This window comes from Melanotaenia boesemani, chromosome 6, assembly GCF_017639745.1.
Source record: "Melanotaenia boesemani isolate fMelBoe1 chromosome 6, fMelBoe1.pri, whole genome shotgun sequence".
NCBI classification, from domain to species: domain Eukaryota; kingdom Metazoa; phylum Chordata; class Actinopteri; order Atheriniformes; family Melanotaeniidae; genus Melanotaenia; species Melanotaenia boesemani.
The window spans coordinates 5,005,437-5,021,373 of NC_055687.1; the positions used below are offsets into that span (position 1 = coordinate 5,005,437).

The window sequence follows — 15,937 nt, forward strand, 5'->3', positions numbered from 1 at the left end:
TTGGGCCATTTAGTAAGTGCATTTAACAATGTTTTGTATCACTATTTTGCAGAGGATGTTTAGCTATTTATATATGATTTTGGTTTGGTGATGTTTTAAAGAGATCTGTCCTTTTGAGTTGCATACAATCTGTAAAAGAGATGCTTACTTGTGCTCCAGTTGGTTTAGGCCCAAAGGTGATAGTCTTGATTTCTTTCTCAGTGAAATCAGTGAAATTTCAGTAAAACCAAAGCATTTAAAGTAAAATATTTCAGACTGAAATCTGATGGACAGACAGACATTTAACTTTCTGCTTACTTTTTGATCTATGGTTCATGGAAAACTTCTTTAGATCACCTAAAGGGTAATCTATCCACCACATTTTACCCCACAGAGTTGCACACTACCGTTCTTGAAAAACTGTTGGCGAAATAAGTGATAGACACTGGAGATGTAGCATAGTTGTACAAATTAAACGTGCAGTCTCAATTTGTATTTGGAGGCATGGACCAACTAAAATGCTTTCTTGGGGTTTAGTGTGAACATGCTCTTGAGCTTCTGTGCAAGTGTTAATAAGTGCAATGGCAGTGGCTCAGGCGGTAGAGCAGGTCGTCCAATGATCGGAAGGTCGGTGGTTCGATTCCCGCTCCCGCAGTCATCTGTCGTTGTGTCCTTGGGCAAGACACTTAACCCTCCTTGCCTCCAGTGTTGGCATCGCTGGTGTATGAATGTGTGGATGAATGTTTGGTGGTGGTCGGAGAGGCCGTAGGCGCAGACTGGCAGCCACGTTTCCGTCAGCTTGCCCCAGGGCAGCTGTGGCTACACACGTAGCTTACCATCACCAGGTATGAGTGAGGAGTGGATGAATAATGGATTCACAATGTAAAGCGCTTTGGGTGCCTTGAAAAGCGCTATATAAATCTAATCCATTATTATTATTATTATTATTATTATTATAACATCTTTAGATAGAGTCAATGAGAATCCTAGATAAGGATAATCTACAGTATTATTTTTAATCTTTATTTTTCAGGCAAAGACCAGATTTACAGCTGCTGCATGCAGTGCGTATTGAGATGTGATGAGAAAGCAAGGACCAAGGTCTCCCTTGCCTGGACGTGGGTCACCGGGACCCCCTCTGGAGCCAGGCCTGGAGGTGGGGCACAGAGGCGAGCGCCTGGTGACCGGGCCTTTGCCCATGGGGCCCGGTCGGGCTCAGCCCAAAAGGGTGACATGGGCCTCCCTCCCATGGGCTCACCACCTGCAGGAGGGGCCATAGGGGTCGGGTGCATTGTGAGCTGGGCGGCTGCCAGAGGCAGGGACCCTGTCGGTCTGATCCTCGGCTGCAAAAGCTAGCTCTAGGAACGTGGAATGTCACCTCTCTGGCAGGGAAGGAGCCTGAGCTGGTGTGCAAGGTTGCACGGCTTGGGCTCTGGAACCACTGTCCTTGAGAGGGGCTGGACCCTCTTCCATTCTGGAGTTGCTCCCGGTGAGAGGCGCTGAGCAGGTGTGGGCATGCTCATTGCCCCCTGACTTGGAGCCTGTACGTTGGGGTTTACCCCGGTGGACGAAAGGGTATCCTCCCTCCGCCTTCAGGTGGGGGGACGGGTCCTCACTGTTGTTTGTGTTTATGCACCAAATAGAAGTTCAGAGTACCCACCCTTTTTGGAGTCCTTGGAGGGGGTGTTGGAGAGCACTCCTTCCGGGGACTCCCTCGTTCTGCTGAGTTTTCTCCACAGGGTGGCCGGGCTCTCCCTTAGAGATAGGGTGAGAAGCTCGGTGATCCGGGAGGGGTAGCCGCTGCTCCTCCACATCGAGAGGAGCCAGATGAAGTCGCTCGGGCATTTGGTTAGGATGCCTCCTGGACGCCTCCCTGGTGAGGTGTTCCAGGCACGTCTCACCGGAAAGAGGCCCTGAGGAAGACCTAGGACATGCTGGATGGATTACATCTCTCGGGTGGCCTAGGAACACGTTGCGTTCCCTCCGGATGAGCTAGTGAATGTGGCTGGGGAGAGGGAAGTCTGGGTTTCCCTGCTTAGGCAGCTGCTCCCACGACCCAACTTCGGATAAGCGGCAGAAAATGGATGGATGGATTGTTCTTTAGATGGAATGAAAACCAAATAATGACATGGACGTGAAAAGCCCAACAGTTAGAGCTGCTTTAATAGGACTCAGATTGAATTATCTAATTGCACGTCAACATCTTGACTTTTGCAGCGATGACATGACACCACTATAATTCCACCCAATCTAGAGTTAATGGAAAACATATCTCTGAATATGAAGGCCGACAATTCCACACATTTCTGGGTCTTGACTGGTGATTACCACTTTAGAAAAATCACTCGGGTGCCTCAAGGGGACCATTGAGGCATGAAGACAAACACCTCAGTTTGTAGCTCCGATATTGGTCATCACTCGTAATACGTTCATCATGATGCTCATCTGGAGAGTATTTTTTTATGTGCATGTGTTTGTGTTTGCGAGCCACATCTCCTCTTCCATGTGGAATCATTAGATGTGTCAGACTCGTTTATGTGTGACTCGGATGTGGCTGACGAAGCCGTGATGGATCATCCCGCTGCACTCTCGCCACCTAGACATGCTGTAAATGACTTTTTAGGGGTTGAAATGTTTGTGATGGCTGCTGTTGTGCTTGTCAGGCTCACTTTTGTTTGCTTCTCTTGTCTGGTTCTTTTTTTTCTGGATGTGAGGATGGCGTGCTGGGTTTTGATGAAACATGCTGACTGTAAGGACAGAAATTCAGAAAATGCTGGATTTTCTTTTCTTCCTGCAGGTCACTCATCTCTTCACATTTGTGTCTGCTTGTTTGTGGATCCCTGCTATTTTTCTGACATTTTCTTTGGCTTTATTTCCTTTTTGACTGGTCCTTGTTTTCTCCTTGGCTTTTTCTGGGACTGCTACTTCCATGTTATTTCCCCATTACTTTGTCTTCCTCTTTCCTGAACTACTTATTTTTTCTTCCTACTTTTCCCCATCTGCCTCCCTCACTTTTATCTTTTTCCTTTTCCTTGCTCCATCCCTGTCTCATCTAAATTCATTTTGTCTCTCCTCCGATAAAACCCTGTTATTTTTGTCCTTCCAGTGTGACCCGGGCGAAGCCACCAAGCTGCTGTATGACCTTCTGTACACCGAACCCATCAAGATTGTGCTGATGCCCGGCTGCAGCGGCGTCTCCACGCTGGTGGCTGAAGCTGCTCGCATGTGGAACCTCATAGTGGTGGGTGTCTTTCAGTTTTCTGCACACATAGAGGCTGTTCCTCAGACATCCAGAAGTTTAATTTGCTTCTGAGTCAAATCTTCACTCACTTTGATGCAAGTAAATGCTTAGGAGTAAGATAAAAATATTCATTTTATGGCTTTCTAACATGCTTGTGTCAGCAAGAGACCAAACAGGAACATGTGAAGTCTAATTTGACATGCTTTTAATTAGTCTGAATCCATCATTCTTAGACTGCAGTACACATACCACTGGTGTTACTCATGCTCCCTCTAGTGCAGTTAACATTTACATCATTATGAACCGTCAACGTCCGCATTGTGATGCATCTAAAAAACAACTTTTTAACCATCCCCTACTGGTTTATACTGCGTGCAACATTGTGGTGGAAAGACAAACAAAAGTTGTTAATTCACAAACATTTTCACACCACAAAACACCTCCAGAGAAGGTCTGAAATGTGGCAATAGAGGAAAATCACCATGATGAGTCAATTTCATCCAGAAATATCTGCTGTAAATGCTGAGCAAGCAGATACAGGCAACCCCTTTTCTTTTTTTTTGTGCTGTCTAAACAATAGTTGCAGCTTCAAGAGCATCCTGCTGAACGGTGAAATACTCTCCCAGCGTGCTTGTTTCAATAAAGAATGTTGACATTTTATGCTGTAAGTAATAATTTGCATAAGTTCGTGGTGCTTTTGCAAGGAAAAACACAACTGCAACTCTTCACAAAGCTGCCGCAGCATCAGGCTTTTTCGGTCTCAACAATCACAGAAAATGTTGCAAAATCCTGGAGGGACTGATCTGAAACTCTCTCTCAGTTTTCATTTGACACTTATAGAACAAGAAAAAAAGAATCTGACAGATATACAGATATATTTATCCCGGGGTGAACAGGCCTTACATTTCTTTTTATATATTCCTCATTTTATGTCATTTTACTAAACAGAGATACTTGGTGTTTGTGGGTTTTCAGTTATAATAAATTAAATTTCTTTCTGATTTTTTATATATTTTTGTGTCAGATATGTTTATAAAGTGGGTTAAAGTGAAAAATGAATAATCAGATTATAGGTGAAGTGCTGAAAAAAGAGATACTAAACATGGGTATGGTAAACATTTTGTTTGCTTTTGCTTTTTAATGTGGTACAGAAAGCAAAATTTAAAGTATCCAAACAATCAAATTATCCCTCAGGGTTACAAGGACTTTGCTGAGAGTTTACCCTCGAATTGTGAGAGATCCAGTTGGAAAAGTACTTCTACTATATTTTAATGTCAGTAGTAAAGGTGGTACTTGGAGAGACTGATCCTATGTGGTGGTATGTAATGTTAGACATTTAAAAGCCACTGGTGTGTAATATTATGTAAATATTAATTAAATAATAATACTGCTAAAGTTAACTAACTTTGTACTGAATTCAAATTATAGCTAAACTGTACATTAGCTAATGTTTAACGCCACAGAGGTCACATGATCAATGCATAGCTTCTCTGCAGACCAGAAATTTTGGAGAAGTTGTTGCAGACATACAGTTTGTGAGCAAGATGAAACCGTATAAAGAGCAAAGTCTGAAGGAGTAAGAGATCCAATCAGGATCCAGGATCATCGTCACCTGTGTTGGGTTAACGCTGTTAGCATGTAGGCTACCACAGATAACTGTGCACATACCTTCACTGGTGATGGAACTGAAGCAAGACACATTTCAAAGTTAAAATCTGGGAAACATTGGAGTGTACAGTGAGTCGTTCCAACAAATGTCAAACAAAGTATTCCTTTGTGGATGTGGATGCTTCTGGGTCATCTCTCATCAATGTGGCTGTTGTGTCTCAGTGCTTCATGCTAACTTTGCACTCCTTACCTCATTATGAAGATTCAGCAAAATGAGCTTTTCAAAACACCCCTTTTTCCTTTTTAATTATACGTTTGGAGGGGGGGGTCTACAGACAGAAATTAGCTGCTTGGAACTGCATCAGGGATCTCCATCCTGGGCAACTCTCCATCCTCTCACACTGGTCTGTTTCTGTGTGTAAGGTCGTGGATTGCTTTCGCTTTAGTAGCTTTAGGTGCTGGAGAGGGTGCAGCAAATGAGGTATCCTGCACATGAAATGATTTATAGTAACAGCTTTCCCCCACCCTATAGAGAAATGAGTGTTCAGTCCAGCTGGGTCAGGATTTTGTCCCACTTTACTTTCAGATGGTGAAAGCTTATTTTTATGAGGTTTATCAAAGTCACAGAGCTCCTGGGAGCTCATACTATTCACCACAGCAGATGCTGTTTGCACTCTGATTTGTTTCAGTGGAAGTGGAGACTGCAAGATTAGCATAACTTACAGCCACAGTGAAAGAAATGCACGTTGAACTGATTTAAAATGAGCCTACAAATAAAAGCCCCGTTTGGTGAAAACAGCTAATTTAGTTTAAAAAAAAAAAGTTGCCGGTCTTGCTTCTGCCCTCTCTGCTGCATTTTTTAAAAAGTGCTAAAAATGTTGAGTGAACTTAAAACAGCAAAGCTTGTTACGTACTCCATGAGAAGCGAGAAGCCACAAGAAGAAGAAAAGTTCTTGCTTCTGGTGGCGTATATAACAGCCTGAAGGCAGCTACAAACTAAGAGGTGTAGAGGGGAGTCAACTCAGCTTCTGGTGTTGTGTGAAGCTAAAGTAACTCAAAGTATAATCAGACTTTTAACAAAATTGGAATATATAGTCAATGTCTTTCAGCTGAAACAGCTCATGTTGTGAGGTTGAAAATATCTGAATAAGTTGAGACAACTTTAAACAGTTTTCTCAACTTAATTGTGTGAGTAAATTTGAATAGTAGTCTCTAGTTTGTCCAACTTAACAACTTTGTCTGGGGGGTAGTGGTAGTCTAGTGGTTACAAAGGTGGTCTAGAGAGCCAGAGTTCGAGTCCCTGGCGTGCCAGCAGAGGTGAACCACTGTGGGTCTTCAAGCAAGGCCCTTAACCCCTCGGCTCCCCGAGCATCTAGCGGGATTTTTTTTTTATTTTTTAGTTTATTCAAAGATCTCTTACAGCTGGTTGTTTTTCTTTTTAGGTTCTGTCATCTAGTCTGTATTCCATCCATCTGTTAACTATATGTGCTTCTCACTGTGAGGCAGTGGTGCTAACCACTACACCACCACGCAGTTCAAACAGGTTCGCCTTATACATCCCCTAAACCTGGTATATCCGTAGGACTTGAAGAACACGTTTGACGTAGTTCAAGCTTGTTCATGAACTTGTACCCACTACTCAGCCGGGGTTCAAAGCCTGCTGGCTTTGAAATAACCTGCAATGATGTTGCAGTGGAAATATTTTGCTGTTTTTCTGACTGGGGACATGGGGACGAATAGTAACACCTTTCAGTTGGGTCCTTAGGCAAGACCCTTAGCGCTACTGCCTAACCACCTTCAGATGTAAGTTGCTATGGAGATATGTGTCTGCTAAATGACTGTAGAATAGACTGACTTTTACTGGCTGGAGAGATCTCAGAGGACAAGAATGCTAGATGGATGCTAAATTAGCCATCACTGAGAAAAGTTCTGTAGCGTGTCTTTAACAGTTAAAAGGTAGATTTTTTTTAACATTAGCACATTGATTCTGAACCATAGAACCACATCACGATGCATCTAGAAAATTATTTTCCCCACCCTGATATCACTCGGTAATAAACAATATATTTATACATATTACTTTTACTTTTTTAATTTCACGTTGTGTTAAAGGACCAAATAAATCATTTAGATGAGAAAAAATGAAATGTTCTGCTCTTTATTTCTTGGTTCAGGCTTAAGGTGTTAAATGTAAAGCACAGTTTGTTAATGCCTTCTGTCTTAACGGTGGGGTTTTGGGTGGCTGTAGTCCTATCCTGGATCCACTGGTTCTGGTGCAGATGCGGCAGGTGTGTGTGGTGTTGTTACTGGCAATCATAGCTGTGTTGTTTCTCCTGTAGCTGCATCCTGGTTGTCCTCTCCTCTCCTCCGGTCTGGGCACAGCTGCTGCAGGTGTTTCGGTCATGCTACCCCCAGGCTTGACCTTCCACTTCCTCCGTGTTGTTTTCAGCTGCTAGATGTAAATCCAGGGAGTATTCACCGTTGGCAGAGGTGGATAACTGTGCAAGAATTTAAAAGTGCTGTTTGATTATTGGTATTTATTGAAAAATATAATAAGGATCTATGTGATTCTGTCTTCCAGATGCCTGGGAAAAAGTTAGTTTTAGAGTTAGTAAAGTTTTCGTGGTTTAAGACAGTAAAGGAAGAGATAGTGTGCTAGTGTGTTCATTTTAGAGGCTGCAGCTTACGGAGGCTTAGCTGCCCCACGCTAGTATGGTGCGAGTACCCTGGTCTAATTTATACTTAACAGATAAAATAATTTTGAGACAGATTCTGCTTTGGTTGCTTGACTGTTTCCAGCCGCTCATGAAGGCACATGCGGCAGTGGTTGAACCAGCCTTTAATAAAACCTGTGAATAGTTTCTGTACAAACTGGAAACTGTGGTGACAAATAAAGAGGAAAATTTCTCCTGATTGAAATGTTGTGCTGTTGTACTGTAACAGCTTTGATCCTCCGAAGGGAACTAGAGCCTGATGCCAAACAAACAAGCTAACAACACAGCGCTGTCCCATGTTTCTGTCTCGGCTGCACTGCTGCTCTGGGAACATCGGGAGGGAAATAAACTGACAGAGAATCTTGACAGTGATGCAGAAACCTTTCGCCCTGTTTTTTCCTCTCTACAAGGATGACCTTGTAAAAGTATCTCAGATGCATAAATCTTCATCTATGTGATGATCTTTTGTATTTTTTATGTTGTGCTAATTGTATTTAGCTCCCCAAATCAATGCTGTTGATGTTTATTGATTTAAAAATGTTCCGAACAGCACCTTTAATCAGCTGTGAGACGTTACAAGCCTGTTAGCTCTGTTAGCCAACTTTAGATTCATCACTTTTTTCTTACTAGGAAGAGATTTATTGGTATCTTCTGCTGTTCTCCTTTTTTAAAAAGAGCTTATTTTTCTGCTTCATCAGTCAGTTTACTTTGTTTATCTCCTGCTTATTCTCCTTTTGATCTGCCACTCTGTCACTCAGCGCTCTGCTTATTAGATTTGTCCCATAATTGAAGTTTCATCCAGAGTTTAGTCATCGGGAACAATCAGTTCTTGTGGTTGGCATCTGCCCCTCTTCCTTGTCTCTCTCTCTCTTTATGCCACCCTTTCTTTCCTCATCATTAAAAATTCTTTCTCACTTTTTGACTTTTTCCTCTTTATCTGTCATCGCTGCCTGGAGCTGGCCTGCTCCGTGTCAGCCCCCTCTCTTCTCTCTTTCCTTCCTTCCTACTCTTCCATCTCTTTTCTTTCTCTCACCCACTCTTCCTTTCCATCTCAGCTCAAGCAGCCGATTCTCCCAACAGACAAAGGGATCTGTCTGTCTTTACTACTTGCCACCACTGGCACAACCTTCCAACCACCACACTCAATTATTTCTACATGCGCTCTGCCTGCAGGAGCCTCCTCGCATGTCAAACAGTCTCATCTGAGTACCAGGGAGGCAAAAGCAACCTCCATTTTTGGACACCGATCAAGGTGGGGGGGAGGGGGTCTCTCCATCAGCTCTTCTTGGCACAGGGTTGATTTCATCTTCTATCTCCCTTTCGAGGAGCACCGGAAGTCGTGGTCGGGCATTGATCCACAGAGATCTGATGAGGCGAGAGGCAGGCAATATTGTTGATAGTTTTTGGGAAGTTTGATGCGAAACTTTGCTTGTCTTGCAAAGAGCTGATGTATCAGTCTGTTTCTGCCACAGCAGGTTTTTTCTAGTTGTGGCATTTGCTGAAGGGTTGTTTGAGTCTTGCCTTAAGGAAGAACTTGCAGCTTCAAGTTTGGTTATTTTCAGGTTTTGCCATAAGCGAAATGATCCAATTCTTCTCGGCATGGCACCAACAAAATTCCCCCAAAACAATAAACACAAAAAGCACTGAGCACACTGGTTAGTATTTGTTGTTGATTGGGTGAGGTTAAATTACTTTTCAGCCAAATGAATAAAAACTCCTACGTACCAAATGTGTTTGTTTGTTTTGCCCCAGGCTTGCTGGTTTAAACTTCTGGGTTTCTGGCACTCCTGAAATTGTGGCTTTCTGCCAGATAAAATGTGACATCAAGGATCTTCTAATTCATCTTACAGAGCTGACTGAGGGTAGTTTTTGTATAGCTCACAGTTAAATGAGCCACAAAATTGTAATAGTAGAGTTTTTGTGTGTTATTATACAGATTTTTCAGATATGTGAAAATACCAGTAAGATTATGGAAATAGATTTCACATTTATGTGTCTAATGTAAAACAACATGATCAACCTGTAACTGTGAAAATACATAAAATTTCCATTTTTTAAAGACACTTTACAGCTGTAATGTCATTTCACGTGAGAGGACTGTTATAATACATTTTTAAAATTTAATTTCAGTAAAATGTCATTTTAAAATAAAATAGTGAAACTTCTGAATTCTGAATTCATTTCGTTAAATCGTGTTAATATTTTACAGAAATAATAAATACACTGCCTGATCTGAACTGCCTGGTCACATTCTTTAAAATTTGGTTGGACCTCCTTTAGCTTTGATTACAGCAGCTTCTCTGTGTCATCGTCTCGATGAGTTTCTGCAATGTCACAAGATTTATTTCCATCAAGTGTTGCCTTAATTTTTCTCTAAGATCATGTAGTGACGATGAAGAGTCTGACCACTGAGCGAAGCCTCCAGCAGAACCCAAAGATTCTCCATGTGTGAAAATGGTTTCTCCTGTTTCCTGAACCACTCTTTCATCTGATTTCACTAAACGTTTAAGTGATCCCCAGTCACCATCATTCCGGATGTTTTTCTGATATATATATATATATATATATATACTGTATGTATATGTATGCACCATGGACATACTATGTCGTGTTTGTGGTTAATTTGGTCTGTGATGCTTTATCTACCAGAAAAACAGTCACAAGCAGCTTTTCCCAGACATTTAGTAAAATAGGTTTCTCCCCTCATTTAACAGGCTCATGGATGTTAATACCTGCCATGTGTTTTCCTGAAGCTGCTGCAGATATTTCTCTGCTGCTCCTACGTCGGCTGTCTCCTACTGTTTAATTCCATCCCCTCTTTCTTCATATTGATTCCTTCGTCTACCTGCATTTACCTGTGGGGATTTGTTACTGTGGCGAGCCCACATCGTACAAGACAGCTGACATCTATCACCGAGCCACCTCTCGCTCCCAGTGGTTAACATCCTATAGCTGTATAGGTAACGGGGCTGAGATGAGAGCTTTGGAGGTGGAGGCTGTTTGAATCTGTAATGGTTCCCTAAACGGAAAGGTTCCTCATTTTAAAGAGGACCTGTGCAGGATTTTATACCCCGTTTTAAAGCAGTTGACAGAAGGGCTGTCTTAAAACCGTTTTCTGCTGATATTTCTAGCATCCCTCCTCCCTGCAGCTATGGACACAAATCTTCTCAGTCTGAATCTGTTTTTTTCTAATGGGAACGGTGCCTGGGAACTCAAATTACACACTGTAGGTCCACACAGGGCCACAGCTCATGACAAGAGTAATTGAATCTTTTCTAAATGGTTTTGTTTGCAGTAGTAAAACGTGCTATCTCAATTTTATGGTAATGATACATGAGAAACCCTCCAGGTACATCATTTTTTATTGGAATTACAGAGTTTATTGACACACCTCATTATCCAAAGGGGCTGTAAGTAAAGAAAGGTGTGAGGATGAGGTGGATGAAAGTGAGAAAATGGGAGCCGGGGCTGGCTCTCTGGTTCTTTGTCTTTTTTGCTGCCTTTTCTCTTCGTTGTTCGATCCATCGCCATCAAAGCACACACTGTTCAGTCTTGATCTGAATGCAGTTTGACTGAAGTCTGTTTACGACTGACAGATGGATTTTTTTCCCCTTTCGTTATTTCTACCCTGATGAATGTTGATTTCTTGCTCGCTCAGTCTTCATTTGTTGTGTCTTGATCTGTCTCCTCAGCTATCGTACGGCTCCAGCTCGCCAGCCCTGTCCAACCGCCAGCGGTTTCCCACCTTCTTCCGCACGCACCCGTCCGCCACCCTGCACAACCCCACCAGAGTGCAGCTCTTCAAGAAGTGGGGGTGGTCACGCATCGCCACTATCCAGCAGACCACGGAAGTCTTCACTTCAGTCAGTGCCTACACCTTCATCGCCTCTCACCTTTTTTTCTTCCTCATTTACGTTTATCTTCCTCACCTGCTCCATGTCCCATCTTTGTGGTGAAAACCCGGCTGCCTGAGGCCTGATTGCCTCTGTGTGTTTGTTTATCAGCACTTCTTTTTTCCTCTCTCTATAGAGTCTAGCAGAACACCTTCAAGCAATTTCTCTTGGTGACCGATGGAGGATTTTTGAAGTAATTTGTTGGAATATTGGTTGTGAGAAATATTGATCAAACAATACATCTCTCTCAGGAGCTGCGGTCGATGCCATGGCACCCGGGTTGTTTCCTGGAATGAAAGTTAATGATTCTGCTAGTTTTCTTTCCTCTCTCTTCTCACATTCCCCCCCCCAAGTTGTATTAAAATCTATTTTCTACCCATGTTGCTTTTCTTGTTTATCAAACATGCATTCATCCCCTTCCCTCTTTCCCTCTTAAGGTTTTATGCATCAGGACATAATAAAAATTCATTGAGTTGTTTATTATTTTTTACAAAAAATAAGCTAAAGTGCAGAAGCAGTGTTTGAAAAAACTAAATTCCCCCATGATTCAACAGTTTTTAGTTGCACGTTTGACTTCAATGAGTTTTCTATAATTCATTAAGTCAACTAGATCATGTCAACACCTTGATTCTTTTCTTTTTCAGTCATTCTGTTGATCTGCTGTGTTCGGGATCATTGTTGGACAGGACTACTCAATTAGGTTCATTTAGTCATTGTGCATAACTTGATAAGCTGTTAGATCAATTTAATTTAATTCAGGTGTGTCGAAGCAGGAATACATGGAAAACCTGCAGGATTGCAGCCCTCGTAGGACCAAACAGAGTAGCCCTGCATTAGATGGACTCACATCTGAATCTAGAATCCTTTGGTATCCAAAGGAGTTCATGATCCACTCAATGAGCCTGTATACATGACCATCAAAAAGTAATCAGTCCATAATCAGATCATTTTCAGAGGACGTGGGTGCATTGTGATGTCACTTCCTGTTGTCAAAACATTCAGTTCATGTTGAACATGGCGGTGCCTGCGATCTTAGCGTTAGCTGCTAATGTGAGAAGTAATAAGCTGCTAAAGAGTTAAATGTTTTACTTTAGTGGTTCTTCTGCGTTTTTTCTGCAGGCCCCATTTTCATCCACAATAATGATGTCAATGCCCCCCCCCCAACGCTTACAATGAAATGTACGAAGAAATGTACTGCTAAATAGTATTGTTTGTCAGAGAAATAATCTGTAGTATATTACTCAAGCCATATTCGTTGCACAGTTGTCAAAAGACTAAATAAATCATATAAATGGCTCACAAAGAAATCAGAGTATTGCGGAGAATTCTCTTGTGTGTAAATCTGATTTCTCATTATCCAATAATGGCAGTTATCTAATAAAGCAGGGATCCCCAAGGTCCAGTGTCCTGAGGACTTTCCATGTTTCCCTGCTGCTTCACACCTGACTCAAATTATTGGCTCAAAAGCAAACATGTGCAGAGCTTGTCAGAGATCCATTTAATTTGAATCAGGTGTGTTGCAACAGGAGAACATCTACTACCTGCAGGACAGTGGACGTTGAGGACCAGGGTTGGTGATCACTATGATAAAGGGCATCAGATTTAGCTGTTTACATGTTCCCTTCAACTATCTGGTAACTTCAGGAATCGAGCAATGGTCAGATTTTTGGTGTGTATGTAAACGGGCAGAACAAGCCCAGATCATCATCACTCCACCACCGTGCTGAGAGCTGGTATGAGGTATTTGTGCTGATATGCTGTGTTTGGTTTTTTGTTCATTCTAACCAAACATGCTCACTTTGGCCTGGTCTGTCCAAAAAACATTTTTCCAGGAGTCTTGTGGTTTGTTCAGACGCAGCTTTACCAAAATAAGCTGTGCTGCCATGTTGCTTTTAGAGAGACTTTCTCCTGCAAACCTTCCAAACAAACCATACTTTATGATGGTAATCTTAAGGCACAGACATTGCCCAGTTCCATCTAATCCATTCTAGTCTAAGTCTAATCTAGTCTAAATATGATCCACATTATTCCAATGTGTAATAATTTGTTAATATAAGCCAATAAAAAAGCTAGCCAAGCTAAGCAAACCAGTCCCCCATCCTGAGCATGCACAGGGTAGAGGGTAACATTGGAGATGAAAAACTCTCTTTCCTCCAGGAGAAGGAGACTCGGGCAGCGAAGCCGTCAGCTACCAGCTAAACATGTGTCCACTCCTGGGAAGATTGACAGCCGTCTTGAATATTTTCTACTTGAGAATAATCTTTCTTTGTAGATGATAGACTCTAAATACTTTGGAAGTTATCTTATAACCCTCCCCAGACCTACACACACAAAGCTACAGACCCTAAAGACTGATATCAATGTTTAGTTATTAGTTTCCGAAAGGCTTGGTGGCGCCCCTTGATTAAAGGTTTTCATTAATGATTTTATTAAATATTAATAACTGTCCTTGGGCATGTATTAATAACTAATAACTAAGCTAGTTTCTACTCTGCACTAATCTTTCTCTCTGTAGCAACAGTTGCTTCTGACTCTTTCATTCCTGTGGAGGCAGTGAGGATGGATGTATTCCGCATTTTGGCTTATTTTCATTAGATAATAAATCAGTGTACCTTTTGTTGTGTCTGATGTAGTTCCTTCATTTTAAAACCTGATGAGTTAAAAGATGGTGAATTTTCTTTTCTCCATGAACCTAAACGGACGTTTCTTTCATTTTTTTTTCTTCTGTTGGACATTCTTTGTCTCACCGTGTTAATCTCAACCTGTCGCCTCTCTCTTCATCTCTGCAGCCTGTCTAACCTCCTCCTCCTCTCTCCCCCCTCTCCCCGTCTGTCCTTTCCTTTCATCTGCCAGACTCTGGATGATCTTGAACAGAGGGTGAAGGAGGCAGGCATCGAGATCAGCGTTCGCCAGAGCTTCCTCACCGATCCGGCTGTTGCTGTCAAGAACCTGAAGGTGCTTTGATTAAAAATTCACCTCAGCTGCTGGTCGTCTCCCCCTTCCTCCCTCTCCTCCCTCGCCTTCCTCCTCCACCTCACAGCTGCACACCATGCCATTAGCATAGAGGCGATTTAATGGCAGAAATTAATGCGCTATGCTAATTAGCAACTCCTGAACAGCCATATGTGACGTCCTGTAAAGCAGCAGGACTTTGGCATGTTGTGCGACCACATCAAGCTGCACTATTGTGAAGTTAAATTCTTGCTGTTGGTGTAACTAAGCGATGTTTTGTTGGGATTTCATGCAGCGCCAGGATGCAAGGATCATCGTGGGGCTTTTTTATGAAACTGAAGCCAGGAAGGTGTTTTGTGAGGTTTGTACATTTTCCTGCTTGATTGATCCCAGCAGGCCTAACCTGACTGGTTATTAGCAGAAATTGAGCTTTGGTAATGAGCTGTTTGAATGTCAGAACAAATTTCTTTGTTTGGCAGCGATACAGCACGCTTAACACATCTCCGGGAGTAATTTATCATTCTCTCCCTCCCTCATTTCCACCCTCCACGTCTGCCTCGCTCCCTTCATGCTGCAGGTGTTCAAAGAGAAGCTGTATGGGAAGAAGTATGTGTGGTTCCTGATTGGCTGGTACGCAGACAACTGGTTCAAGATCAAAGACCCAGCTATCAACTGTACAATAGAGAACATGACGGAGGCTGTGGAGGGACATGTGACCACCGAGATCGTCATGCTGAACCCAGAGACAGTTCGAGGTGTCTCCAACCTGGTGAGGACTCCCAAAATACTGATGTTGTTCTGTTAAAGAAATATGAAGTAGACTTTGATGTTAATCAGTGACAACATCAGCTCACTGTTGGTCTACAGTGAAAGTGTTGTGGAGAAGAAATTCAGATCCAGTGGTGCATACCTGGACTCTGGTTATCATGTAGCACGTCCCATATCGTTACATTACCTGGATTACTTAAGCCCCTTTTCCACCAACGGGTCCGGCTTGGTTGGGACGGTTGGGATGCATTTCCACAGCCAGCCATACCCTCACCTGGTAGGCGGCGTATTAACCAGATAGTGATAGATGTGTCAGCTACGTAACAGTGGGACACGAGAGTGGTGCCTTACCTTTGTTAAATCATAACAAAAAGTACCTGAAAAAGAAACGAAAGAGGAGAATGGTGGACATCCAGCGGTTTGTGTTCTTTCTTCTTGTTTTCTAGCTGTAAACAACAAAACTCCACCATTTATTTAAACATGGAGCTGTTGCCAGGAAGTGATCATTTTTTTAAGCAATCAGGAGATTGCAGTGAGTCGAGCTCCACCCTTTAATGTCAAATTGGTAAGACTTTTTGGATTGGGTTTGTCGACCACAGATGTCAGTCTGAATGGTATTTAGGGAGTTTTGAGCCCTTCCTGCAGATTTTTCCACACAGCTGTAGGAAAGCGTTGCATACCCGGGGTTGACTGGTCTGTCTGTGGTTTTAATATTTTGGCTGTATCAGTCTATTCATACCTGTCCTTAGTTTAGGTTTGTTGTATTATTTTTTTTAATCAGT

The 15,937-nt window shown here is 42.5% G+C and overlaps 1 protein-coding gene across 1 annotated transcript in view; it reads left to right on the forward strand.

Annotated features, from left to right (window-relative positions):
• Nucleotides 1-15,937, forward strand: part of gabbr1a (gamma-aminobutyric acid (GABA) B receptor, 1a) — a 139,479-nt gene that overhangs the window by 62,410 nt on the left and 61,132 nt on the right. The window contains exons 8-12 of the mRNA XM_041987908.1: nt 3,086-3,220; nt 11,235-11,405; nt 14,289-14,390; nt 14,683-14,748; nt 14,965-15,156. Coding sequence (XP_041843842.1) covers nt 3,086-3,220; nt 11,235-11,405; nt 14,289-14,390; nt 14,683-14,748; nt 14,965-15,156 — 666 coding nt within the window. The remainder of the gene's footprint in view (nt 1-3,085; nt 3,221-11,234; nt 11,406-14,288; nt 14,391-14,682; nt 14,749-14,964; nt 15,157-15,937) is intronic.